Source organism: Rhodofomes roseus (assembly GCF_022264815.1).
Source record: "Rhodofomes roseus strain CIRM-BRFM 1785 chromosome Unknown C8Q71scaffold_3, whole genome shotgun sequence".
In the NCBI taxonomy this organism is placed as follows: domain Eukaryota; kingdom Fungi; phylum Basidiomycota; class Agaricomycetes; order Polyporales; family Fomitopsidaceae; genus Rhodofomes; species Rhodofomes roseus.
This window is the reverse complement of record NW_025952959.1, coordinates 1,150,249-1,171,553: the sequence shown is the minus strand read 5'-3', so window position 1 is coordinate 1,171,553 and position 21,305 is coordinate 1,150,249. Positions and strand designations below refer to the sequence as shown.

Sequence of the window (21,305 nt, the reverse complement as noted above, 5' to 3'; positions counted from 1 at the left end):
TGGAGTCGGCTTACGGGCCAGATGCTGGCAAGGCATTTGCTTGTTGGTGTAGTAGTTTACGCCCTACCGGGTGGGTACAACTTGGACAGCGTGAGTAGCCAGCTGACTCGGGTCACGGTAGCAATCTACTGAGCTTCACACTTCAGAAACTGAGACAAAGACGGTATACGCGAGGCTTCCGGTGGTATCATCAATATGTGCAAACCGCCTCACCGCCTTTTTGACCAAGGAGACAGTAGTAAGATCCAGCGAAAGAACATACGTGGACCCTACATATCCGTATCGTGTATCGTCTCCTCCCTAGGCGCAATCGTTCCCAAATCCACAACAGTGTAGAACGAGAAGTTCTTCATCTCCGGCGGCTTGCTCGACGCATGCCGCGAAGGCGTACCCATCGCGTTCTCCTCAGCCGGGTCCGGGTCGTCCGACCGGTACGTGTACGACACTAACATATTGAACTGTCCCCAGTAGGCATGAGCCACAGTCGCGCGAGCGAGTTACAGAGACATCAAACGCACCTTCACGTTCCCCCTTGACTCCTTCGTCAAGATGACCTCCCCCGCCACGACAGTCACGTTCGCCCGCTTCTCCACCACCCCCACGGTCCGCGTCTTGCTTCTCTGGTCCTTCTGCAACCGCCCCAGGCCGTCCAGGTCATCGTCGTCATCCAAACCAAACATATCCTCATCGTCCTCGTACTCCCAGGCCTCTGCGAACGCGGCGATCGGAAATGCAGCGGAAGGCAGATTTACCTGGAACGGCGGCCTCTTTGCCTTCTCGCCTGCACCTTCGGTGCCGGGCGCGGGCATCGCCTGCGCCTTCTTCAGGCGCACTTGTATCGGGTCGTATAGAGGGTTCGTGAATGAGATGTGGAAGGAGTATGTCTTCCCTGCGAGCAGCGCCGCTGCTGCCGGGCTCTGGTCTTCTGACTGAGCTGCCGACCTGTTCAATGAGCGCTTCATCGTCTCGAGAGCTGCCCGTGCATGTGGTAGGGAGACCGAGATGGCGGGCAGGTAGTTCGCAGCGACGAGTTTGATCTTGTACCGCACCGACTGTGCCTTCTGCTCGGGCTTGATCAGGATGTGACGACAACTCGGACATCGCTTCGACTTTTTGGACTGCAGCGGTATCCGCAAAGGCTTGAGGTCGCTGTGGGAGGGCGACACACTCTCATGATGCACATCACTGGACAAGACAGAACCACGCACTCTGTGTGCAGCGACGACACCCAGCTATTCACCCACCGCTGTTCAACCGTCGCCACCTCCGCGACCGTCTCCAAATGCCGCATGAACTCAAGGTCCGCCTCCCCTCCCCCCGCGCCCATGCCCGCTGCCGCGCCGACCTCCATACGCGCCTTGTAGTCGGGGATGTCCGCCTTATGCGAGCTTTTGTCCCGCCCAGAGCGCGAGCGCGAGAGCGGATTGTACTTACTGACGCCGGGGATGTCCCGCGCGAGTGCGGACGACGCTGCGGCTGTGATAGGGTTCGAGTGGTGGTGTGAGGACGAGGGTGTGACGGCGGAAGAGGAGGAGGATGCACGTAGGAAGGGTTCGAAATGTTCCTTCAATCGGTCGAACTCCAGGGCTTCGGGTGCAGAGTCTTCGAACTTCTGTAGTTGAGCTTTACACAATCTTCCAGTCAACTTCAGGAGGGGGTGGACTAGCGTGTCGCTTACCTGCAAGACCTGTGGGCTTCTCAAATGTAATATCGACCTGCGCGGAGTCCCACCTGCAATGGTTACAATACAGAAAGAAAGGCGGTTCGCCGAGGGACGTCGACACAATCGGCGACATCCTGTCATACCCGTCATTCGGCGGGTCCGAAGGAACGACCGACAGCGTATTCCGGCAGTTCGGGCACAAAAAGCAATTCCGCGCACATCTGCCTTTCTCCGTCAGTGTGCAGCGACACGACTTCAATGACGCGCAAGCGAACCTCACCTGTTCTTCTCTGCGCGTACACTCGCGCTGGGCACCTCGAACAGACAGTTGGGGCAGTAGTACCCGCTCACTTCGACCATGACGCAGCGGTTACATCGCACGGCGTCGCATTCTTCGCAGAAGAAGAGATTGTGTAGAGGGTGGAAGCTGTCAGACGAAGACGGGAGGTGAGGAGGAGGAGGGTGAGGAGAGGCAGCGAGACATGGGCAGTAGTAATCGACCGAGGGTGCCATGGTCGCTGAGTCGGGTTGTGTACAATATTGGGCGCAGTTGCAAGGACATGTCTGCATATGGCTGCCACACCTTGGTCCTTGGGCGCGTCTACGCACTAAACACGTGATACGCCCCTGTGGCCTTGAGCTGTATGATAAGCAAGCCGAGTCATCGTAACCCAAGGTCCCAAAACGGACATGAGGCGTCTGATTTCCGAATCCATCGTTCACGTGATGGGCGTGTGGCTCTGAGACCGTGGTTCGTTGTGGCTGCAGACTGCAGTGTGGCTACCAACTCGCGTGGGCGCACAACATTGTTCTGACTCGTGTCGCATTGTCCGACCGAAAAGAGAACAAACGGGCGTCCATAGAAGGAAGGACAGTCCACATTTAGAACCCAGCGTGGCCGCCGCCTCATCACACATATAAGTCTGCTCTTCTGCCCCGAACTCGGTACGTCCTATCGCTGTGAACGCCATGTCTGGCATTCCTATTGATTCAGTTTACAGGTGGTCCGACTCCCCGTCGCCTCCCCCGACACTTGACACCGCTCTTCCTCTCGCTCTGAGTGATTTCTCAGAGGGCGTTGACTACTACCCGGATTCTCCTGTCCAACTTCCCCAAGACAGCGAGTACACCGGCAGCGAGCCTGACGGCCTTCCGCCATACGAGGTCGACGAGGCCAGTTCTGACTCCGCGCCTGCCGCTTGGGAGCAACCCAACCTACCTCACGACTCTGACGACAACGCGGTTGCGACCTTCGTCCCCGCGGTCTCTACCCCAGAGCCGTCCAACAGTGCACCGTCGGCCACCACCCAGCCTCAAGTCGAACCTCAACCAGCGCCAGAGGCTACTAGGCCGGTGACTCCAGAAAACCGATCGAAGTCGTCGAAACCTGTGCCGAAGTCCACGCCCGTGGCCAACCGTCCGTCGAACACCCAACGTCATTCCGTACAACCTACCCACGGCCAAGGACATTTAACGAAGTTGCGTGCAGCATACGCCGACGACATGAAGGACAACAAAGTGGCCCAGATCACTGTCGCCGACTTTATGCGGGAGTTCGTTCCCGGCCCAGACCTCCCCGATGACTTCGTCGCGGAGCCGTTTGAACCTGCCAATCTCCGGCGTCAGGAGGTCCCTATGTACGAAGAACTGGTGAGTGGTTCTCAGTGTCATTCAATATGTGATCCCTTGACCGAACGTCGTCTGCAGTGCAAGGTGACAAACTCTGTGCTCAGTCAAGGTCCCACCGACCAGAGCTTCGTGGCCAAGGACACGCACAGCTGGTCCGACCCTTTGGACAAGTATGATTTCGAGGATAAACTGAGCCCCGACGTGATCATCTACCCCTCGCACGCCGACGCTCGCCGAGCGTATACTCTCAAAGACCTGACATCGCTATCCGAGGAGGAGAGGAAGCGACACGAGAACAAAGCTAGGACCTCATGGCTATGGGCGACGCTATACATCGAGGCGAAGGCTGATGCCGAATATTCGCCGTTTGTCATCCCGGACTCGATGCGGGAGGCGGAAGCACAGAAGGAAGAGGAGATGCAGGCGGCGGCAACACAAACGTCCACGAAGGCGACGCCGCAGAAGAAGAAGAAGCCGTCGCAGAAGACGAGGAAGGCGGCGCAGAAGCGGGCGCAAAAGCAGAAGTCCGCTGACAGTGCAGGCGCGCTTTCATCGACCACCGATTCACTGATACGCGACACGCAGGCATCGGCGACCACGAGCCAGGCGAGCTTTGCGGCCCCCTCACTGTCGGCCTCGATGGCTGCGGGGCCTTCTACCGCAGCTACTCCCTTGGCGCCTCCAATCGCGCATGTCCCCGCGGCCGATACTAGTACTCCCAGCCGCGACGAGCTGCCACCATTCCTGCTTCTGCAGAGCAAGGAACGTTCGAAGACCATGGGGCAGATGAGCCACTATGTCTCGAAGATCATGCGACGACAATTCCTGCTCCACTTCTTCACGATCTTCACCTGCTGCGACGTCGCATGGCTGCTTCGTTGGGATCGCGCCGGCCTCATCGTCTCCGAGCCGTTCAACCTCGTGAACAACCCGCGGCCCTTGCACACCTTCCTGTATCGTTTCGCTCGCATGAGCGACACGGACCGTGGCCATGATCCCTCCGTGGTACCGGCAACCGAGGCAGAGGCTCAGCTCCTGCGCAGCTTCAACAAGTTCCCGCCGCCGGAAACCTGGTGCAGGGAAACATTTGCCGGAACTTTGGTTGATGGCTGGCCGATCTCGAAGATCCTCGTACCGGAAGACGACATGATTTCGGAGGCCGAGCTCAGGAGCGGCAAGAAGGAGGAGCGGGGCGCATCGGAAGCGTCGGGCAGACGGATGCGCGAGTTCCTCGTCGGGAAACCTACGTTCATGAACACATCCTTGTATGGACGGGCAACAAGGTGCCACATCGCGTACGACGTAGCTGAAGACCGGCTAGTGTTCTGCAAGGAATGCTGGCGCACGGATGCGCCGACATCGCACCCGGAAGGGGAAGTGTATCTGCGCCTACATGGCAAGAACGTCAGCTACATTGCAACGCCTGTCGCAGCCGGCGATGTGCGCGGCAAGAATGGTGCGCATCGCACACGCACCCAGGAGTTCACCAAGGGGTCGGATCCGATGCTTGTTCACTATCGCCTGATATTGGAGGAAATCGCGCAACCTCTGAAAGAGTACCGGACGTCGTATCAACTTGTGATGGGTCTGTATCAATGTCTGCAGGGTGAGTGTTCCGTTGGTATTGGCTCTGTCTGCAATGCCGTTGACCCCAGCTTTGTCAGCACACGAACAAGCATGGTCAGAGGGCAAAGTTATTCATCGAGACATCAGCGCAGACAATCTTCTGTTGTACTGGTACTTCGACGAGAACGGGAAGCTCGTATGTAAAGCTATACTGGTCGATTGGGGGCTTTGCAAGTATGCAGACGAGATGGATCAGCCAAGCGTCAAAAGGACCCGTTCAGTACGTGTTGTAATCGACGGTCTCCTGGCGATGATCTGAACTTTGAATAGGGCACCTGGCAATTTATATCTGCCGTATTGCTGAAGTGGCCGGGACAATTCGCACATCAGATCTGGAACGATCTGGAGTCATTCATCCACGTCCTGCACTGGATGTGTGTACGATTCCATATCACGGACCGTTCACTGGACCGCGCAGATCTTATCCAACATGTCACACAACTCTATGATGACTCCCATAAAGACGACAAAGGGAACTCCGTTGGTGGCCGCCGGAAGCTCGACTTTTTGAAACATGGCATTGTACCCTTTCATCTGCTCAGAGGGTCTGCCGCTACCAACCCGCAATCCCCTGGCCTCCATAGCCTCCTAAGGGAGCTTGCGGACTTATACAAGCAGCACTACAAGTGGTTGTCCCCGCAACTACCCGAGTCGGACCCGGCACAGGGCAATGCGCAGGAAGATGAGTCGCAGAAAGTCGTTCCGCCCGGAGGAGAAGAGTGGGATATGTTCTACGAGCCTCGAAAATCGCGAACGCGCGCACGGAACTTGAAGAAGCCCGCGGCAGAAGAGACGCCTCCTGAACCCGCCCTCAGCACGCACACAGCAATCATGGAGCTTTTCGACGAAATGCTGGAAACACGAGCAATGTGGGTCGACGACGCAAAGGTCGCCGACCAGTTCGCCTGCGACAACAACTTCCTCGAGCAACAGCAGAAGCAGTCGAGGGAAGCCTCTCGGCGGTCTTCTGAGATGGAGTCGCTCGCGGAAGAGAAGCCGCATAAACGCGTCAGAACCAGTACCAACGCGGCCATCACGTCAGGCACGTCTGGGTCTCAGCTGAATTCGATATCCGAGCATGTCTAGCGTTGACGGCTTGCGAAGGAGGGTCCGTTCGAAGGAGTAGGAAGCAGTGCGGTGGCGCACAGTAGGACATGGTCGCTCGTAGTCGTGTTCGCGATGTCTCGTTCTGTATTTGTCTGGTCATGTAGTATTGTATAGTCCATCGTTCGTCGTTGTGTCGATTCGAACCGCTTTTGGGTCAGATAATGAGTTTCGAGTGTGACGGATCCCAGAGCAGCGCTCGACCGTCAACGGTATGTGAATTGTTCAGTCGTGGCGGAACAAGAACCAGTGTCTAAGTGGTCTTGCCGGATACACCAGCCATTTATCAAGTATTTGAGGCCAGACCGGTATGTCTTCGGAAGAAAGACAAAAGGCAATCCATAAAATCACGTACACAACATATACACAAAGATGTCAAACGCTCTTCTCGGCATCAATGTTTTGGTCGTAGTATATCCTCCTCGTCCACCTCCGCCGTCTCGTCATGCCCGTCGTCCGCCACTCCTCCAATGGCATCGAATGCGGGTCCAACCACGCGTCGTTCGTATACACCCACCCACCTGCAAGGCGGAGTCATTACTACGATGCCATAGATCTGTGTAAGACGGGGACTCACTCTTGTCTGCTACCCCAGGCGTGACCCAGCTGCCCTCCAAATCCGGCCTCCAGTCCTCCGTCTCGACAAACACCCAGCCTGGCTCGAGGGCAAATGTAAGGTTGCTGCTACACCACACGACCAGTCAGATTCATGCCATCTAACTGAATTATCGTTAGAAAACCCGACCTAACGTCTGCACTGCCATCTTCGCCCAGGCCGCTCCAGCCATCCCTGCCCCTCGTCCACGCCTTCCTCTCGCCAGGCTTCAAGTTCGTCTTGGCCCAGCCTGCGTCGGAGGTCAGGCCCGCCTTCACCGCATCCTCCCCGACGTCGCTCACAGACCGCGACATCACGCTGCCGGCGCGCCCCGTCGGCGCCGCCCACCGCTCGTTCTCGAAAAGCTCTACATCGCGCAATGTCGTGCGCCAGTGCCGGTCCTCCAGCCGGTCATCGTCTATGAGGCGGGCGAGCCGTGTGCGCAAGGCGTTGAAAATAGGCTGCGCGCCGGATAGAATGTTGGGAATGGTGTGCAGGGTGAAGGGATGTGTACACAAGAGGGGGAAGAGCCCTAGGAAGAGGAAGGTTGGACGGGGAGGGAGAAGCAGGAGAAGAGGCAGGATTGCGAGCAGCGACACTAGTACGAGGGTGAGGATGATGGGGGTGAAGGGTGAAGCGTGTGTGAGATGCGGGACGACGGGAAGGACGGCGTCGTAGAAGTCTGAGCTGGGGGTCCGGTCAAGTACCATACGGACCAAACACGTATCGCTACTCACAAGACACCCATGAGATTCTGGATAGCCTGGACATTCGCAAGGTAGTCTACGCTGCCCTCGCCCACTTGTGCGGGTGGGGTGGTCGGCGCCGGTTTCGTCTCAGCTTCTGAGTTGTCATTTGAGCGGAGGGAGGGGTGCGTAGCAAGTAGGATGCTCAGCACAATGACGTGCGGGAGGAGGAGCACAAGCCTCGGAAAGTAGCCTATACCCAAGTCAGCGCGATTCCGGAGACGACGCTCGGCGGACGTACACAGGAACACATACACCCCCATCCACACCGCCGTATATCTATTCCCCTTCCTCCACATAACAACCTCCTCCACACGGTCCTGCAGCCAAAAGACCGGGCCGACCTTCGCGACGAACCGCCGGAAGTTCACCGTCGTAATCGGGATGCTCAGCGGGTCGCGCGCAGACAGCAGCTTCGCGCCGCCCCTACGCGGCTCCGGCGCGTTCTGGGGAATCTGGAGCGTCGACGAGAGGAGGAGCGAGGGGATGGAGTTGTACGCGAGCTTGGAGGGGGAGAGCGGGCCCTGCGAGGAGGTGGCGGAGGTCGGCGAGGAGAGCATGGTGGGTGCTTGGGCCTGGGAGGGTCGCGGGAGCGCGGTGGTCGTCAGTTTGGGCGTCGGGCGCGAGGACGCGGGTGCGGAGGACGATGAGGAGGAAGTGTCCCGGAGACGCGTCGCACATGGTGGTATGGACACATATTCGAGGGGCGACTGTGGGTTGCTAGCAGGCATCTTGGGTGCACATGCGCGCAACGAGGTCCGCGCTACACGCGAGTTGAACGTTGAGCAGCGAGCAGGAGGACGGCGAGGAGGAGGAACAGTCGATTGCTAGCCACCGACACTACGTACGCCCACAAGCGCTCAAGCGCGCCCGCATCCACGTGAACACGGGCCACTGTATATTCTGCGTTACAAGATAACTTGCAGATGTTCGAGCATATGCATGCGTAAGGGCAAGAGCGACAGGAGAACAACGACCACTCTCACAGGCCGGCCATGAGTGAAGCAACGAAAGCAGCTCGACAAATTGATTCAAATCCAACCACGGCAACGCGGTGGAAACGCGTACTAACACAAACATCAAATCTCAACTGTCCGCAATTGCTCCTCAGCTTGGGTCCACTCCGGCATCCTACACGTGCTTGCCCTCCATGTTCTGCATGCCCACGAGCGTCGCCGTCGACGCGCCCGCGAGCTGACTGTACGAGGACGGCGCGCCCTTGTTGTTCGTCGGCAGCAGGCCCTTCTGCGCGGCGCCGTTCTTGCGGCGGCGCACAATGCAGCAGCGCCAGACAATGATGCCTACCACGATCAGCACGAACGCGAGGCAGCCCACGAAGATCTCGGGCCAGCGGCTCAGGACCTTCTCTTCGTATCTGGCCGCGTGCGTCAGCCGGGAGGCGGTGACAAGGCGGAGGGGATGCTCACTCTTGTTTCTTTTCTTCCTCGGACTCGGGCGACTGCTGTTCTTGCGAGGCGGGGAGGAGCGCCTGCGATGCGTCGCCGGTCGTGTCGACGCCGCCGAGACGAACCTGTACGAAGGCTTCGCGCGCGGCGGTCGCGTTCGTGGTGGAGAGGAGCTGGATGAAAGGGTCGCCGAGATCTTGGCTCGTGTCCTCTACGAAGTTGCCGTAGTCAAAGAGAGCATAGACGCTGCGCACTGGGAGCGACAGTCGAGTCAGTTCGAACAGATGGATGATCATGACGCGACAAGCTCAGGCATCCTACACGTACTCGATGTTCTGCATGCTCACGAGTGCACAATATCAGCTCCATTTCGAGGACGCTTGACAGGAATCCGTGTGGCGGAGTGAGACCAACCGCGAGTCACCCAAACCGGACATGGACGTTTGACTCCCATCATTCACGTGACGGAGTGACAGTGGTTCGTTGTGGCTCCGCGTCCAGGGGACCAGTGTGGCTACCGCTGCCAGTGGCAGCCTCGCGTGGACGCACAACATTGTTCTGACTCGTGTTGCATTGTCCGATCGAAAAGAGAACAAACGGGCGTCCATAGAAGGAAGGACAGTCCACCTTTAGAACTCGGCATGGCCACCGCCTCATCACTGGCACACGTACAAGTCTGCTCCCTTCTGCCCCGACTCACTCCGTACGTCCGACGATATGAAGGACAACAAAGTGGCCCAGGTCAGCGTCGCCGACTTTATGCGGGAGTTCGTTCCAGGCCCAGACCTTCCCGACGGCTTCGTTGCTGAGCCGTTTCTACCTGCCAATTTCCGGCGTCAGGAGGCCGCTATGTACGGTGAACTGGTGAGTGGTGTTCAGTGGGTTATGTCGTCCAATATGTGATCCATTGACCGAACGTTGTTTACAGTGCAAGGTGGCGAACTCTGTGCTCAGTCAAGGTCCCGCCGACCAGATGCTCGTGGCCAAGGACACGCATCGTTGGTGCGACCCTCTAGACAAGTACGACTTCGAGGATAAGTTGAGCCCGGACGTGATCATCTACCCCTCGCACGCTGATGCTCGCCGGGCATATACTCTCGAGGACCTGTCTTCCTTTTCCGATGAGGAGAGGAAACGACACGAGAACAAAGCTAGGACTTCTTGGCTATGGGCTACACTGTACATCGAGGCGAAGGCTGATGAAAAATATACACCGTTCAGCATCCCGGACTCGATGCGGGAGCTGGAAACGCAGAAGGAAGAAGAGACACAGAGGGTGGCACCACAGACGTCAACGCAGGAGGCGGCGCAGAAGACGCAAAAGCAGAAGTCCACTGGCAGTGCGGGCGCGCTTTCATTGACCACCGACTCACTGATATGCAATATGCAGGTGTCGGCGACCAGGAGCCAGGAGAGCTTTGCCGCCCCCTCATTGTCGGCCCCGGTTTCTGCGGGGCCTTCTACCGCAGCTACTCCCTCGGTTCCTTCAATCACGCATGTCCCCACGGCCGATACTCCTGGCAGCCGCGATGAGGTGCCACCGTTCCTGCTTCAGCAGAGCTCAGATCGCTTGGAGACCATGGAGCAGATGAGCCATTACGTCTCGAAGGTCATGCAACGACAATTTCTGCTCCATTTCTTCACAATCTTCACCTGCCGCGACGTCGCGTGGCTGCTTCGTTGGGATCGCGCCGGCCTCGTTGTCTCCGAGCCGTTCATCCTCGTGAAGAATCCGCGCCTTTTGTACACCTTCCTGTATCGTTTCGCTCGCATGAGCGACACGGACCGTGGCCATGATCCCTCCGTGGTACCGGCAACCGAGGCAGAGGCTCAGCTCCTGCGCAGCTTCAACAAGTTCCCGCCGCCGGAAACCTGGTGCAGGGAAACATTTGCCGGAACTTTGGTTGATGGCTGGCCGATCTCGAAGATTCTCGTACCGGAAGACGACATGATTTCGGAGGCCGAGCTCATGAGCGGCACGAAGGAGGAGCGGGGCGCATCGGAAGCGCCGGGCAGACGCATGTGCGAGTTCCTCGTCGGGAAGCCTACGTTCATGAACACATCCGTGTACGGACGGGCGACAAGATGCCACATCGCGTACGACGTAGCTGGAGACCGACTAGTGTTCTGCAAGGAATGCTGGCGCACGGACACGCCGACATCGCATCCAGAGGGGGAAGTATACCTTCGCTTGCATAGCAAGAACGTCAGCTACATTGCAACGCCTATCGCAGCCGGCGATGTGCACGGCAAGAATGGTGCGCATCGCACACGCACTCAGGAGTTCACCAAGGGGTCGAATCCGATGCTTATTCAATATCGCTTAATATTGGAGGAAATCGCGCGACCTCTCACATCGTACAAGACGTCGTCTGAGCTGATCACGGCTTTGTACTTGTGTCTGCGGGGTGAGCATTCCGTTGGCCCTGTGTTTGCAATCTTGTTGACTCGAGCTTTGTTAGCACACGAAGAAGCATGGAGGCTGGCCAAGATTATACATCAAGACATCAGCGCAGGTAACATGTTGATCTACTGGTACCGCACCTCGGACGGGGAGCTCGTCTGGAAGGCGTTACTGGTCGATTGGGGTCTCTGCAAGTATGAAGAAGAGATGAACGATCCAGTCGTCAGAAGAACTCGTGCAGTACGTGTTATAATCGACGGTCCCCTAACGATGACCTGAACTTTGACTAGGGTACCTGGCAGTTTATATCTGCCGTATTGCTGAGGTGGCCGACAAAATTCATGCACACGATATTCAACGATCTGGAGTCGTTCATACACGTCCTCCACTGGATGTGTTTACGGTTCCATGCCACGAACATGAGCGAGAGCCAACTCATCGCACATGTCAGGTGGACCTATGACGATATCGAAAAGGACGCCAGCGGCAACTTCGTAGGTGGCTACCAGAAGTTCTTGAACCTGTTTTACGGTTCGACATCCTTTCGGTTGCTTGGAGGATCTGCCAACGCCGGTCTGCAATCCCCTGGCCTCCAGAGGCTCTTAAGGGAGCTTGCACGGTTGTGCCAACAGCATTACAGGTGGATGGAACCGCAACTGCCCGTGCCGGACTCGGTATTGGCGCTGCTGCAGAAGTCGCAGGACAACCCTCCGCCTGCCGCACGACGGAAGGATGGCCATCTCCCGCCTCCAAAGACGCTGAGACGTACGAAGCAAGTGGCACAAAATGTGTCTCCTGAACCCGTCCTGGAGACCCACACCGCAATGATGGAAGCCTTCGAGGTCATGTTATATTCGCCGCTTCCGTGGGTCGAAGATGACAAGGTTGGCGACCGCTTCGCATGCGCAGAGACTTTCCTCGAGCAGCAGCAGAGGCAGTCGAGGGAGGCCTCTAGGCTGTCGTCTGAGATGGAGTCACTCGCGGAGGACAGACCACGGAAACGGCGCGTCGGAAGCAGTACCAGTTCGGTTACCACGTCGGCCACGGAGTCGGCCACATCGGAGTCCCAGCTAGGCTCGATAAATGAGAATATCGAGAGCTGAATGTGGTCCGAGCGTTGATAACTGGCGTGATGATACCGTATACGCGTAGTACTAGTACGTACAATAACTGGTAAGGCTATGGCCGCGGACAATGGTGTCGACGACGTTCATTCTGTATCTCTGTATCATATGGTCATATGGCATCGTGTATCACAGTGTTGGCCCTGGGTCAGATCGTGAAGTTCGAGTATGACGGACCTGAACACGACGCGCGACCCCCAAAGGTATGCGACAGTACACGAGCACGATCATAAGCATGGTCAGCACGAGCACGCTGGCAAGCAAGGCCACGGCGACGACGGCAAGCACTACTCAGAGCGTTCAGCGTTCAGCTATATCCTAACATCCTGATTGCACCATCGTCGGTTCAGCGACCCAGATGTATTGTACTGTACTCGCTCTCAGAAATCGGAAAAACGACAAGGAGATCTTGACACGACAATTTGAATGATAGAGTCCAGGATGTAAAATAAAATAAATGACAGCAGCGTACAGCCAAGCGGATACAATACTAGCGACAGCGGCATCATGATGATAAAGCGTGTAGTCCCAGTCCGTCGAGATCCCAATCCCTGCTCGTTCGTCCAAATGTCTCATGCTCAACACCGTGCGTCACCTCAATACCGCGCGTCCCAGGGGTTCCCATACGTCGGGGCGCCGTCCGTACGCATGAGGTGGAGGTCGTGTGCCTCCTGCGGCGCGGGGTCACTCAGTGGCTGGTAGCGCGTCGCGCGACGGCGCCTGCACATCCCGACCGCCGCCAGCGCGAGCCCGATGAGGAGCAGCGCACCCGCGATGCTGAGCGGGATGATAAGCTTGAGGTGGTCCTTCACCCACGTGGACGTGGACTCCGACGTGGGGTTCCACGATGCGGACCCGCGGATGGCGACGAAGTCCGAGTGCAGCGCGGTGGAATCGTTCGAGACGGAGAGGAGCTGAATGTACGGGTCCGCGCGCGTCGTGGCGTTGTCGGCGAAGTCGCCGTAGTCGATCAGCATGTATACGTTCCGCACTGAGCGTTATGGCGTGTAAGCGCGGGGAGAGGGACAAGAGAGCAAACATGACACGTACGGAATGCCATGCCAAAGATGATGTCATAAAGGTCACTCTTCGCGACATTTATCGGTTGGAACTGTCACGATTGGGTCAGCGAGGGAGTGGGACATGTGGCCTAAATACGTACCCCGCCATAGCATAGTGCTTTGCCATCGCTGTCGGTGGCCCCAAGGGATAATGAAGTATCCAAAGGGTTTATAGGGTAGCTGTTACCCCCGAATTTGAATGTAACGTTGATCTCGTAGTCGCAAGGGATTTGCCATGCTGGACCAGCTAGCGACGACACATCGTCGATGTACTGTGCGCCTGGGACGTTTTCGTAGAATGCCTTGGCCACATCGCTGCAATGCACGCGTCACTTCCCAATGCCCCGTTTCGATTCACCTGCACGTACCTCGGCACTTGCGGCAATGAGTAGCCCGTGTCGAATACAACCGTCAACTGCTTGTCGTTGGAGGTAGTCGACACGCCCGTCGTCACATCCACCACACTGCCGTCCGGCCCAATGATCCCATCCGCGTCGAGCAGCGTCTGCCAATGCTGCGCAGACGACTCCGTCAGCTTGAGCTCCGTCACGTTCAGCTTCGGCTGCGACGTGATGTTCCCGTATCCTGGGAGTACCTCGCCGATGGTGATGTTCCCGGGCACATCATCGAACTTGTCGTCTGCGCGGCCCAGGAGGACGGTGAGGTAGTTGGGTGTTGATGTGTTTTGGTGGAATATCCGGTCTAGTGGCGGGTTGCCGGTGCCGTTGCCCAGCGTCGACTGGATGTTGGAGCCCGTGTGCGGACCGAGACCGATCAGGCCTGTCCCAGATGTCTGGTTGTTGCTGTTCGCGGCTATTTGTACTGTCGAGCGGTCAGCATCGACTATGTCACTGCAACTCATTCCATAATGCTGGACTCCACAAGATGTGTGCACAGGCGGAGCCTGTCGAATGCGGTATTTCCTAGGCCTGTCTGTTGCCTCCCGTAACGGGGGGCGTCCAGGGCGAGCCAACATCAACGAGACCAAGGTCTATGGCCGAGGTCGACTGGCAGATAGTGCGTCTCACCCTGACAGCCCAGTCCGTAAAGTTCGGCTTCCACAAGATCTGTTTGGAAGCGGGGTTGTCCGACGTCTATCGACAGTGACCTCTCTAATGCGCCGCTCAGCCTGAACTAGCCAGGAACACTACAGCCGAGTATACGAGCGCCTGGCTCAGCCTCTCTGCTGAGGTCCACCGCATTAGAGCATGATCGCGACGCATTCCGCCTATGTGCGTTTCGTGGTGCTAGAACCCCACGATATGGCCTGGAGAATACCGCCGTGCGAAGGCTCGACGCCCTCGCCCGTGTTCGTCACTTCGGAAAGGGGTCCGGCAACGTGAATCTGGTTTTGAGCAAGCTTATGATACTCACGGTATGCCTGGTCCTCGACAGTGTATCCAAGGAAGTCCATCGTGGTTGTCCTGATCTCACCTAGCACAGAACACCGTCAGAACACGATGGTCGAGCATCCACGACCGACGCACCATTGACAGCGCCCACCGCATATGTAACCCCCGCACTCTTCCCCGTGTCTTTGCTGTTCGTCACACTGCCCGCGACATACAAGTCGGCACTGGGACGCGCTTCAGCCACTCGCGCAGCTCGCAATGTCCACGGCTCGCACTCACCTCCCCGTGTCGATCTCGACCTCAAAGTCCTGGCCGCCGAGCGTGAGGTTGACATAGTACTGGATGTTGTTGGAGTCGGTGAGCCCTGAGGAGCCGGTGACGCTCCCGCGTCGCTGCAGCGGGTGTCGCGCTCGCCGGCCATGCACGTCCAAGCGAATGGCGCCCACGAGTTCGGTCGGGAGTGCGAGAAACGAGACAAGGAGCGGAATGGAAAGGTGCTTCATGATACTGCCCCCGACAGCCCGACGTCCAGAGCGACACGAAAGAGAAGAAGTAAAATAAGAAAGTGCCGTACGCGCTTGGGAGGTCAGTCGAGGCACGGTTGTACGGCAGTGCCCCGCGCAGCAGGCGCTCAATACTGCCCGTTTCACTCCGCCTCGCCTTCAGAATCCACGACAGACGGCCTGTGTCACCGCTTTGGACGTGGCCGACGACTCGGACGAGTGCAGTGTGTGTAGAGGCTCGAGAGGGCGCTGTGCAGATGGCCCAGTAGCAGTGAGTACTGAGCTCCACTTCTGGTGTCGTATACTTATCACAGTTGGGGGCCGTCTCGAACGATACGAGTATTGAAACGGAGTGCGCGCTGAACTTCACGCGGTGGCCAGCCACTACGCAGTTAAGAAACACACTGTGTACATTGTACATTGCCCGTGTGGCCGTCAATTGACTAACTTAGCTCAACACTACTTACATCGAGCCGGTTACAGTACTAGTATCATACGTCATATGTATGTTTGCAGTAGGCGTTTTTTCCAGTCACATCAGGATTCCTAGCTGTCCCGAGCAGGTTCACCTATGCAACAGAACCGTAAAATCGTCAATAATCGTTAGTAGCTCAGCTGAGTTTGGTCGTTGGTGAGCAATGCATCGGGTGGCCGACCAGGGTGGCCGGCCGAGATCCCGGCCCGATACGGTACTTACGTGGATCACAGCGCGAGGGCATGTTCCTCTTGGTTGAGATGCGATGTAAAGCATCCTGCATTGCACAGGGATTAACAATGTTGATGTTGAGAGTGAAAGGCGTCAGGAGAGTGGCTGGGGAGGGAACGGGCGCCTTGCCCGGCGCGGGAGATGGCAACGCGGGAGCGTGACAGAAATAGGCGTTGAATGTGAACTGCTCAGAGAGCTGGCGGTGGGCAGCACACCCCGAGTCTTTCTTCTCCCCGCCATAGTCTACATCGCAGCTGGCGAACGGCTGGCCAGTCGCTCTCTACTCCTTCCGCTCCTTGCCTGGATATGCGCTCCTTCCTTCCGCTCTCTCTCCTCGGCCTGCTCTCCCATGCCTGCTCTACCCATGCTTTGACCTTCCCCGTCCGCGTCCGCCCCAGGGCCGACGACCGCACAGCTTCTGGCAGGCTGACCACGCGTGCCGGGAGTGGTAACACCCTCCTACCTCTCCACAACACCCAGAACTCCGAATATATCGCCAATATCACCCTCGGAGGCAGAGAGATACCCGTCCTCCTCGACACGGGAAGGTACGTGGTTTCCGCCCGCCATTGCCTCGCGTTCTAATTGGGGCATACCGCTGGAATAGTTCCGACCTATGGGTAGCAGGCACCATACCCCAGACGACCGACCTTGGCATGTCAGAGTCGCTCTCCTACGCCGTTGGCAACGCTCAGGGTATGTCCGCTTCTCGATTGGTCTATCCACAATACTTCACCTGCTGGGATTGTCTTCTCTTGCTGCACTTGATATGCCCGCTATCGAAGTCATGTGGGGTACTTCATCACCAGGAAGGGTTGGGGCGCCCACTAGACGTCACCGTGCACCGAGCTGGGGGTAGCGTGTCGCGCATTACTGTCGTCTTGGACACTCAATGTTGCAGCATTGCGCCTACGGTGTGTCGTTCGGCGTCCTCGTCATGTCGCCTCAGAGGAAGACTAGGAGGTGCCGTGCAGAGCTCGCGTGCTGGACGCTCAGTGCGCCTGGGACAAGTGCAGTGGTGGGAGCTGGAGCACGGAGCCATGAATTTGTCCTGCTACCACAGCTTTATAAATGCTGCGGACATTCGTTTCCGGAGCGCGGATGCTCCCGTGGCTGCGCAGCGCTCCCGCTCGGGTCCCAAACATGTATATATCGAGCGCGCACACAGAGCTACGTAGGGCGGTTTTTGTCCGCTATCTCCGTAGCCTGTGTAAGGTCTTCCTTTTGCGTTGCCTCGCTCCTCTGCTCACTCTTCTTCACCTCACCAATCCGCTTCGAGACTACCAGACAGGCAGATGCGGGTTGACGGTCAATGCACCTGCTTTGGACGAGCAGCCAGGCGTAGAAGCCTGAGGACCTCGGGCTTCTGCGCCTGCTTCCTTGAACCGCGGCCCCTTTCCCCAGCACGACTACTACTCTATCAGGAGTAATGGATCGCGCTGAGCCACAGACTGATACCCATTTACATATTGTCTGGCTATGGGGTCAATGTGCAATTGACTGAGTATATCTCCGTGCAGGTGACATCAATACCGCGACGTTGAATTTCGGCAACTACACTGTTCAAGACCAAGCGTACCGTGGGTCTCCTATATCGCCCCCACCCAGCACGTTTTGACGCGTTCACAGTGCTTGTGAAGGACATCTCAACATTCTCAATCAACATCCAAGCCGAGGGCTTCGAGGGCCTGATCGGGCTCGGGCCCAACACAGGCTCCGTCATCCGGGACAAGATGGACGACCCCAAGGGCGACAGCGTGCTCGCACGCATCTTCCAGCAAAACACGACCTCATCCAACTACATGTCGATTCTGCTCAACCGCGAGGGCGACCCGAACAGCGCCGCGTCGGGGCACATGACCATCTCGGAGGTCGTGCCCGGCTACGAGGCGATCACGGAAATGCCGAAGCTGTCCGTCATGAAGGACCACAAGCTGACGGACCTCGACCAGCACTGGCAGACGTACACGGACGTCGACGGGCTGATTGGCCCTGACGGGAACCCGATCGCCTACGACTCCATCGTGCCCTCTGCGCCTGACGGCCAGCTCGTCGTCGTGTTTGACTCGGGTTTCACGCTCCCGCAGGTGCCCCGCAAAGTCTCGGACGCGATCTATGGTCGTGTCCAGGGCGCGGAGTGGAATACCCAGTACGAGGCGTGGACGATCCCGTGCACGCAGATGCTGAACATTAGCTTCAAGTTTGGCGGACAGACGTATCCGATACACCCATTGGATGTGTCGAGCAGTGACTTCAATCTCGTCAATTCCAACGGCGACACTGTGTGCTTGGGTACTGTGAGTCATAGAAACCGTGTGTATTCGTGCGAGCATACGCTGAATGCCGCGTAGTTCCAACCAATCAGTACATCCGCGTTCAGTCTGCTTGGAGAATACGACGTGATTCTCGGCATGGCGTTCAGTAAGTTGTCCCGTCATGATCATCCATCTGTTCGAACTGACTCGACTGTCGCTCCCTAGTGCGCAGCGTCTATGCTCTCTTTGACTACGGCAACTTCGTAGAGGACACGAGCCAAGATCTCGGTGACCCTTTCATCCAGCTCCTCTCCACCACGAACGCGACCGCCGCGCGCGAAGCCTTCGTACAGGTTCGTCTCGGCGGCGTCGACACGACCGGCGACGCATCGCAGGCGCTCCTCCCCGCCTCGCAAGAACAGCAGTCGCCCGAGTCCGAGGAAGAAAAGAAACAAGAGTGAGCATCCCCTCCGCCTTGTCACCGCTCTCCGACTGACGCACGCGGCCAGATACGAAGAGAAGGTCCTGAGCCGCTGGCCCGAGATCTTCGTGGGCTGCCTCGCGTTCGTGCTGATCGTGGTAGGCATCATTGTCTGGCGCTGCTGCATTGTGCGCCGCCGCAAGAACGGCGCCGCGCAGAAGGGCCTGCTGCCGACGAACAACAAGGGCGCGCCGTCCTCGTACAGTCAGCTCGCGGGCGCGTCGACGGCGACGCTCGTGGGCATGCAGAACATGGAGGGCAAGCACGTGTAGGATGCCGGAGTGGACCCAAGCTGAGGAGCAATTGCGGACAGTTGAGATTTGATGTTTGTGTTAGTACGCGTTTCCACCGCGTTGCCGTGGTTGGATTTGAATCAATTTGTCGAGCTGCTTTCGTTGCTTCACTCATGGCCGGCCTGTGAGAGTGGTCGTTGTTCTTCTGTCGCTCTTGCCCTTACGCATGCATATGCTCGAACATCTGTAAGTTATCTTGTGACGCAGAATATACAGTGGCCCGTATTCACGTGGATGCGGGCGCGCTTGAGCGCTTGTGGGCGTACGTAGTGTCGGTGGCTAGCAATCGACTGTTCCTCCTCCTCGCCGTCCTCCTGCTCGCTGCTCAACGTTCAACTCGCGTGTAGCGCGGACCTCGTTGCGCGCATGTGCACCCAAGATGCCTGCTAGCAACCCACAGTCGCCCCTCGAATATGTGTCCATACCACCATGTGCGACGCGTCTCCGGGACACTTCCTCCTCATCGTCCTCCGCACCCGCGTCCTCGCGCCCGACGCCCAAACTGACGACCACCGCGCTCCCGCGACCCTCCCAGGCCCAAGCACCCACCATGCTCTCCTCGCCGACCTCCACTACCTCCTCGCAGGGCCCGCTCTCCCCCTCCAAGCTCGCATACAACTCCATCCCCTCGCTCCTCCTCTCGTCGACGCTCCCGATTCCCCAGAACGCGCCGGAGCCGCGTAGGGGAGGCGCGAAGCTGCTGTCTGCGCGCGACCCGCTGAGCATCCCGATCACGACGGTGAACTTCCGGCGGTTCGTCGCGAAGGTCGGCCCGGTGTTCTGGCTGCAGGACCGCGTAGAGGAGGTTGTTATGTGGAGGAAGGGGAATAGATATACGGCGGTGTGGATGGGGGTGTATGCGTTCCTGTGTACGTCCGCCGAACGTCGTCTCCGGAATCGCGCTGACTTGGGTATAGGCTACTTTCCGAGGCTTGTGCTCCTCCTCCCGCACGTCATTGTGCTGAGCATCCTACTTGCTACGCACCCCTCCCTCCGCTCAAATGACAACTCAGAAGCTGAGACGAAGCCGGCGCCGACAACCCCACCCGCACAAGTGGGCGAGGGCAGCGTAGACTACCTTGCGAATGTCCAGGCTATCCAGAATCTCATGGGTGTCTTGTGAGTAGCGATACGTGTTTGGTCCGTATGGTACTTGACCGGACCCCCAGCTCAGACTTCTACGACGCCGTCCTTCCCGTCGTCCCGCATCTCACACACGCTTCACCCTACACCCCCGTCATTCTCACCCTCATACTAGTGTCGCTGCTCGCAATCCTGCCTCTTCTCCTGCTTCTCCCTCCCCGTCCAACCTTCCTCTTCCTAGGGCTCTTCCCCCTCTTGTGTACACATCCCTTCACCCTGCACACCATTCCCAACATTCTATCCGGCGCGCAACCTATTTTCAACGCCGTGCGCACACGGCTCGCCCGCCTCATAGACGATGACCGGCTGGAGGACCAGCACTGGCGCGCGACATTGCGCGATGTAGAGCTTTTCGAGAACGAGCGGTGGGCGGCGCCGACGGGGCGCGCCGGCAGCGTGATGTCGCGGTCTGTGAGCGACGTCGGGGAGGATGCGGTGAAGGCGGGCCTGACCTCCGACGCAGGCTGGGCCAAGACGAACTTGAAGCCTGGCGAAAGGAAGGCGTGGACGAGGGGCAGGGATGGCTGGAGCGGCGTGGGCGAAGATGGGAGTGCAGACGTTAGGTCAGGTTTTCTAACGATATTTCAGTTAGATGGCATGAATCTGACTGGTCGTGCGGTGTAGCAGCAACCTTACATTTGCCCTCGAGCCAGGCTGGGTGTTTGTCGAGACGGAGGACTGGAGGCCGGATTTGGAGGGCAGCTGGGTCACGCCTGGGGTAGCAGACAAGAGTGAGTCCCCGTCTTACACAGATCTATGGCATCGTAGTAATGACTCCGCCTTGCAGATGGGTGGGTGTATACGAACGACGCGTGGTTGGACGCGCATTCGATGCCGTTGGAGGAGTGGCGGACGACGGGCATGACGAGACGGCGGAGGTGGACGAGGAGGATATACTACGACCAGAACACTGATGCCGAGAAGAGCGTTTGACGTCTCTGTGTGTATGTTGTATGCGTGATTGTATGGATTGCCTTGTCTTTCTTCCGAAGACATACCGGTCTGGCCTCAAGTACTTGATAAATGGCTGGTGTATCCGGCAAAACCACTTAGACACTGGTTCTTGTTCCGCCACGACTGAACAATTCACATACCGTTGACGGTCGAGCGCTGCTCTGGGATCCGTCACACTCGAAACTCATTATCTGACTCAAAAGCGGTTCGAATCGACACAACGACGAACGATGGACTATACAATACTACATGACCAGACA

At 57.8% G+C, this 21,305-nt stretch overlaps 8 protein-coding genes across 8 annotated transcripts; 4 read left to right on the top strand and 4 right to left on the bottom strand.

The window, feature by feature from the left end:
- Nucleotides 1-269: 269 nt before the first annotated feature.
- Nucleotides 270-2,176, bottom strand: C8Q71DRAFT_701015 (dynactin p62; the record flags this gene model as incomplete). The annotated part of the gene is made up of 5 exons (XM_047920164.1): nt 270-458; nt 519-1,149; nt 1,209-1,623; nt 1,679-1,884; nt 1,944-2,176. 5 exons carry the CDS (start codon nt 2,174-2,176, stop codon nt 270-272), a joined length of 1,674 nt encoding a protein of 557 aa, XP_047783045.1.
- A 1,893-nt stretch (nt 2,177-4,069) lies between these two features.
- On the top strand, nt 4,070-6,004 carry C8Q71DRAFT_700328 (uncharacterized protein; the record flags this gene model as incomplete). The annotated part of the gene is made up of 3 exons (XM_047920118.1): nt 4,070-4,889; nt 4,948-5,138; nt 5,189-6,004. 3 exons carry the CDS (start codon nt 4,070-4,072, stop codon nt 6,002-6,004), a joined length of 1,827 nt encoding a protein of 608 aa, XP_047783044.1.
- A 335-nt stretch (nt 6,005-6,339) lies between these two features.
- Nucleotides 6,340-8,218, bottom strand: C8Q71DRAFT_820515 (integral peroxisomal membrane peroxin-domain-containing protein). Its single transcript, XM_047926182.1, has 4 exons — nt 7,355-8,218; nt 6,768-7,304; nt 6,600-6,706; nt 6,340-6,543 (listed from the first exon to the last, which is right to left on the bottom strand). Exons 1-4 carry the CDS (start codon nt 8,092-8,094, stop codon nt 6,398-6,400), a joined length of 1,530 nt encoding a protein of 509 aa, XP_047783043.1. The 5' UTR covers nt 8,095-8,218; the 3' UTR covers nt 6,340-6,397.
- A 136-nt stretch (nt 8,219-8,354) lies between these two features.
- Nucleotides 8,355-9,241, bottom strand: C8Q71DRAFT_346535 (uncharacterized protein). Its single transcript, XM_047917969.1, has 3 exons — nt 9,097-9,241; nt 8,791-9,022; nt 8,355-8,738 (listed from the first exon to the last, which is right to left on the bottom strand). Coding segments are annotated over exons 1-3 (477 nt in total). The 5' UTR covers nt 9,098-9,241; the 3' UTR covers nt 8,355-8,494.
- A 200-nt stretch (nt 9,242-9,441) lies between these two features.
- On the top strand, nt 9,442-12,276 carry C8Q71DRAFT_700531 (uncharacterized protein; the record flags this gene model as incomplete). The annotated part of the gene is made up of 5 exons (XM_047920127.1): nt 9,442-9,656; nt 9,724-10,045; nt 10,355-11,168; nt 11,223-11,413; nt 11,464-12,276. Coding segments are annotated over 5 exons (2,355 nt in total), but the record flags the coding sequence as incomplete, so codon positions are not given.
- Nucleotides 12,277-12,893: 617 nt separating this feature from the next.
- Nucleotides 12,894-15,213, bottom strand: C8Q71DRAFT_794616 (acid protease; the record flags this gene model as incomplete). Its single annotated transcript, XM_047925548.1, has 7 exons — nt 12,894-13,288; nt 13,348-13,408; nt 13,460-13,673; nt 13,727-14,180; nt 14,733-14,792; nt 14,846-14,934; nt 14,990-15,213. 7 exons carry the CDS (start codon nt 15,211-15,213, stop codon nt 12,894-12,896), a joined length of 1,497 nt encoding a protein of 498 aa, XP_047783040.1.
- A 1,012-nt stretch (nt 15,214-16,225) lies between these two features.
- C8Q71DRAFT_854096 (aspartic peptidase A1) lies at nt 16,226-18,927 on the top strand (the record flags this gene model as incomplete). Its single annotated transcript, XM_047927006.1, has 7 exons — nt 16,226-16,467; nt 16,527-16,615; nt 17,440-17,499; nt 17,549-18,216; nt 18,271-18,340; nt 18,400-18,631; nt 18,684-18,927. 7 exons carry the CDS (start codon nt 16,226-16,228, stop codon nt 18,925-18,927), a joined length of 1,605 nt encoding a protein of 534 aa, XP_047783039.1.
- Nucleotides 18,928-19,203: 276 nt separating this feature from the next.
- C8Q71DRAFT_904465 (integral peroxisomal membrane peroxin-domain-containing protein) lies at nt 19,204-21,024 on the top strand (the record flags this gene model as incomplete). Its single annotated transcript, XM_047928853.1, has 4 exons — nt 19,204-20,067; nt 20,118-20,654; nt 20,719-20,822; nt 20,879-21,024. Exons 1-4 carry the CDS (start codon nt 19,328-19,330, stop codon nt 21,022-21,024), a joined length of 1,527 nt encoding a protein of 508 aa, XP_047783038.1. The 5' UTR covers nt 19,204-19,327.
- Nucleotides 21,025-21,305: the final 281 nt, after the last annotated feature.

Bases quoted from the DNA above. Each gene is read 5' to 3' on its own strand.
- C8Q71DRAFT_346535 (XM_047917969.1), bottom strand. The intron at 8,739-8,790 runs GTGAGCATCCCC...GCACGCGGCCAG, and splicing joins GAGGAAGAAAAGAAACAAGA to ATACGAAGAGAAGGTCCTGA.
- C8Q71DRAFT_820515 (XM_047926182.1), bottom strand. From the start codon at position 8,094: ATGCCTGCTAGCAACCCACAGTCGCCCCTCGAATATGTGTCCATACCA. The intron at 7,305-7,354 runs GTGAGTAGCGAT...CCGGACCCCCAG, and splicing joins CAGAATCTCATGGGTGTCTT to CTCAGACTTCTACGACGCCG. The intron at 6,707-6,767 runs GTCGGGTTTTCT...CGTGTGGTGTAG, and splicing joins GATGGCAGTGCAGACGTTAG to CAGCAACCTTACATTTGCCC.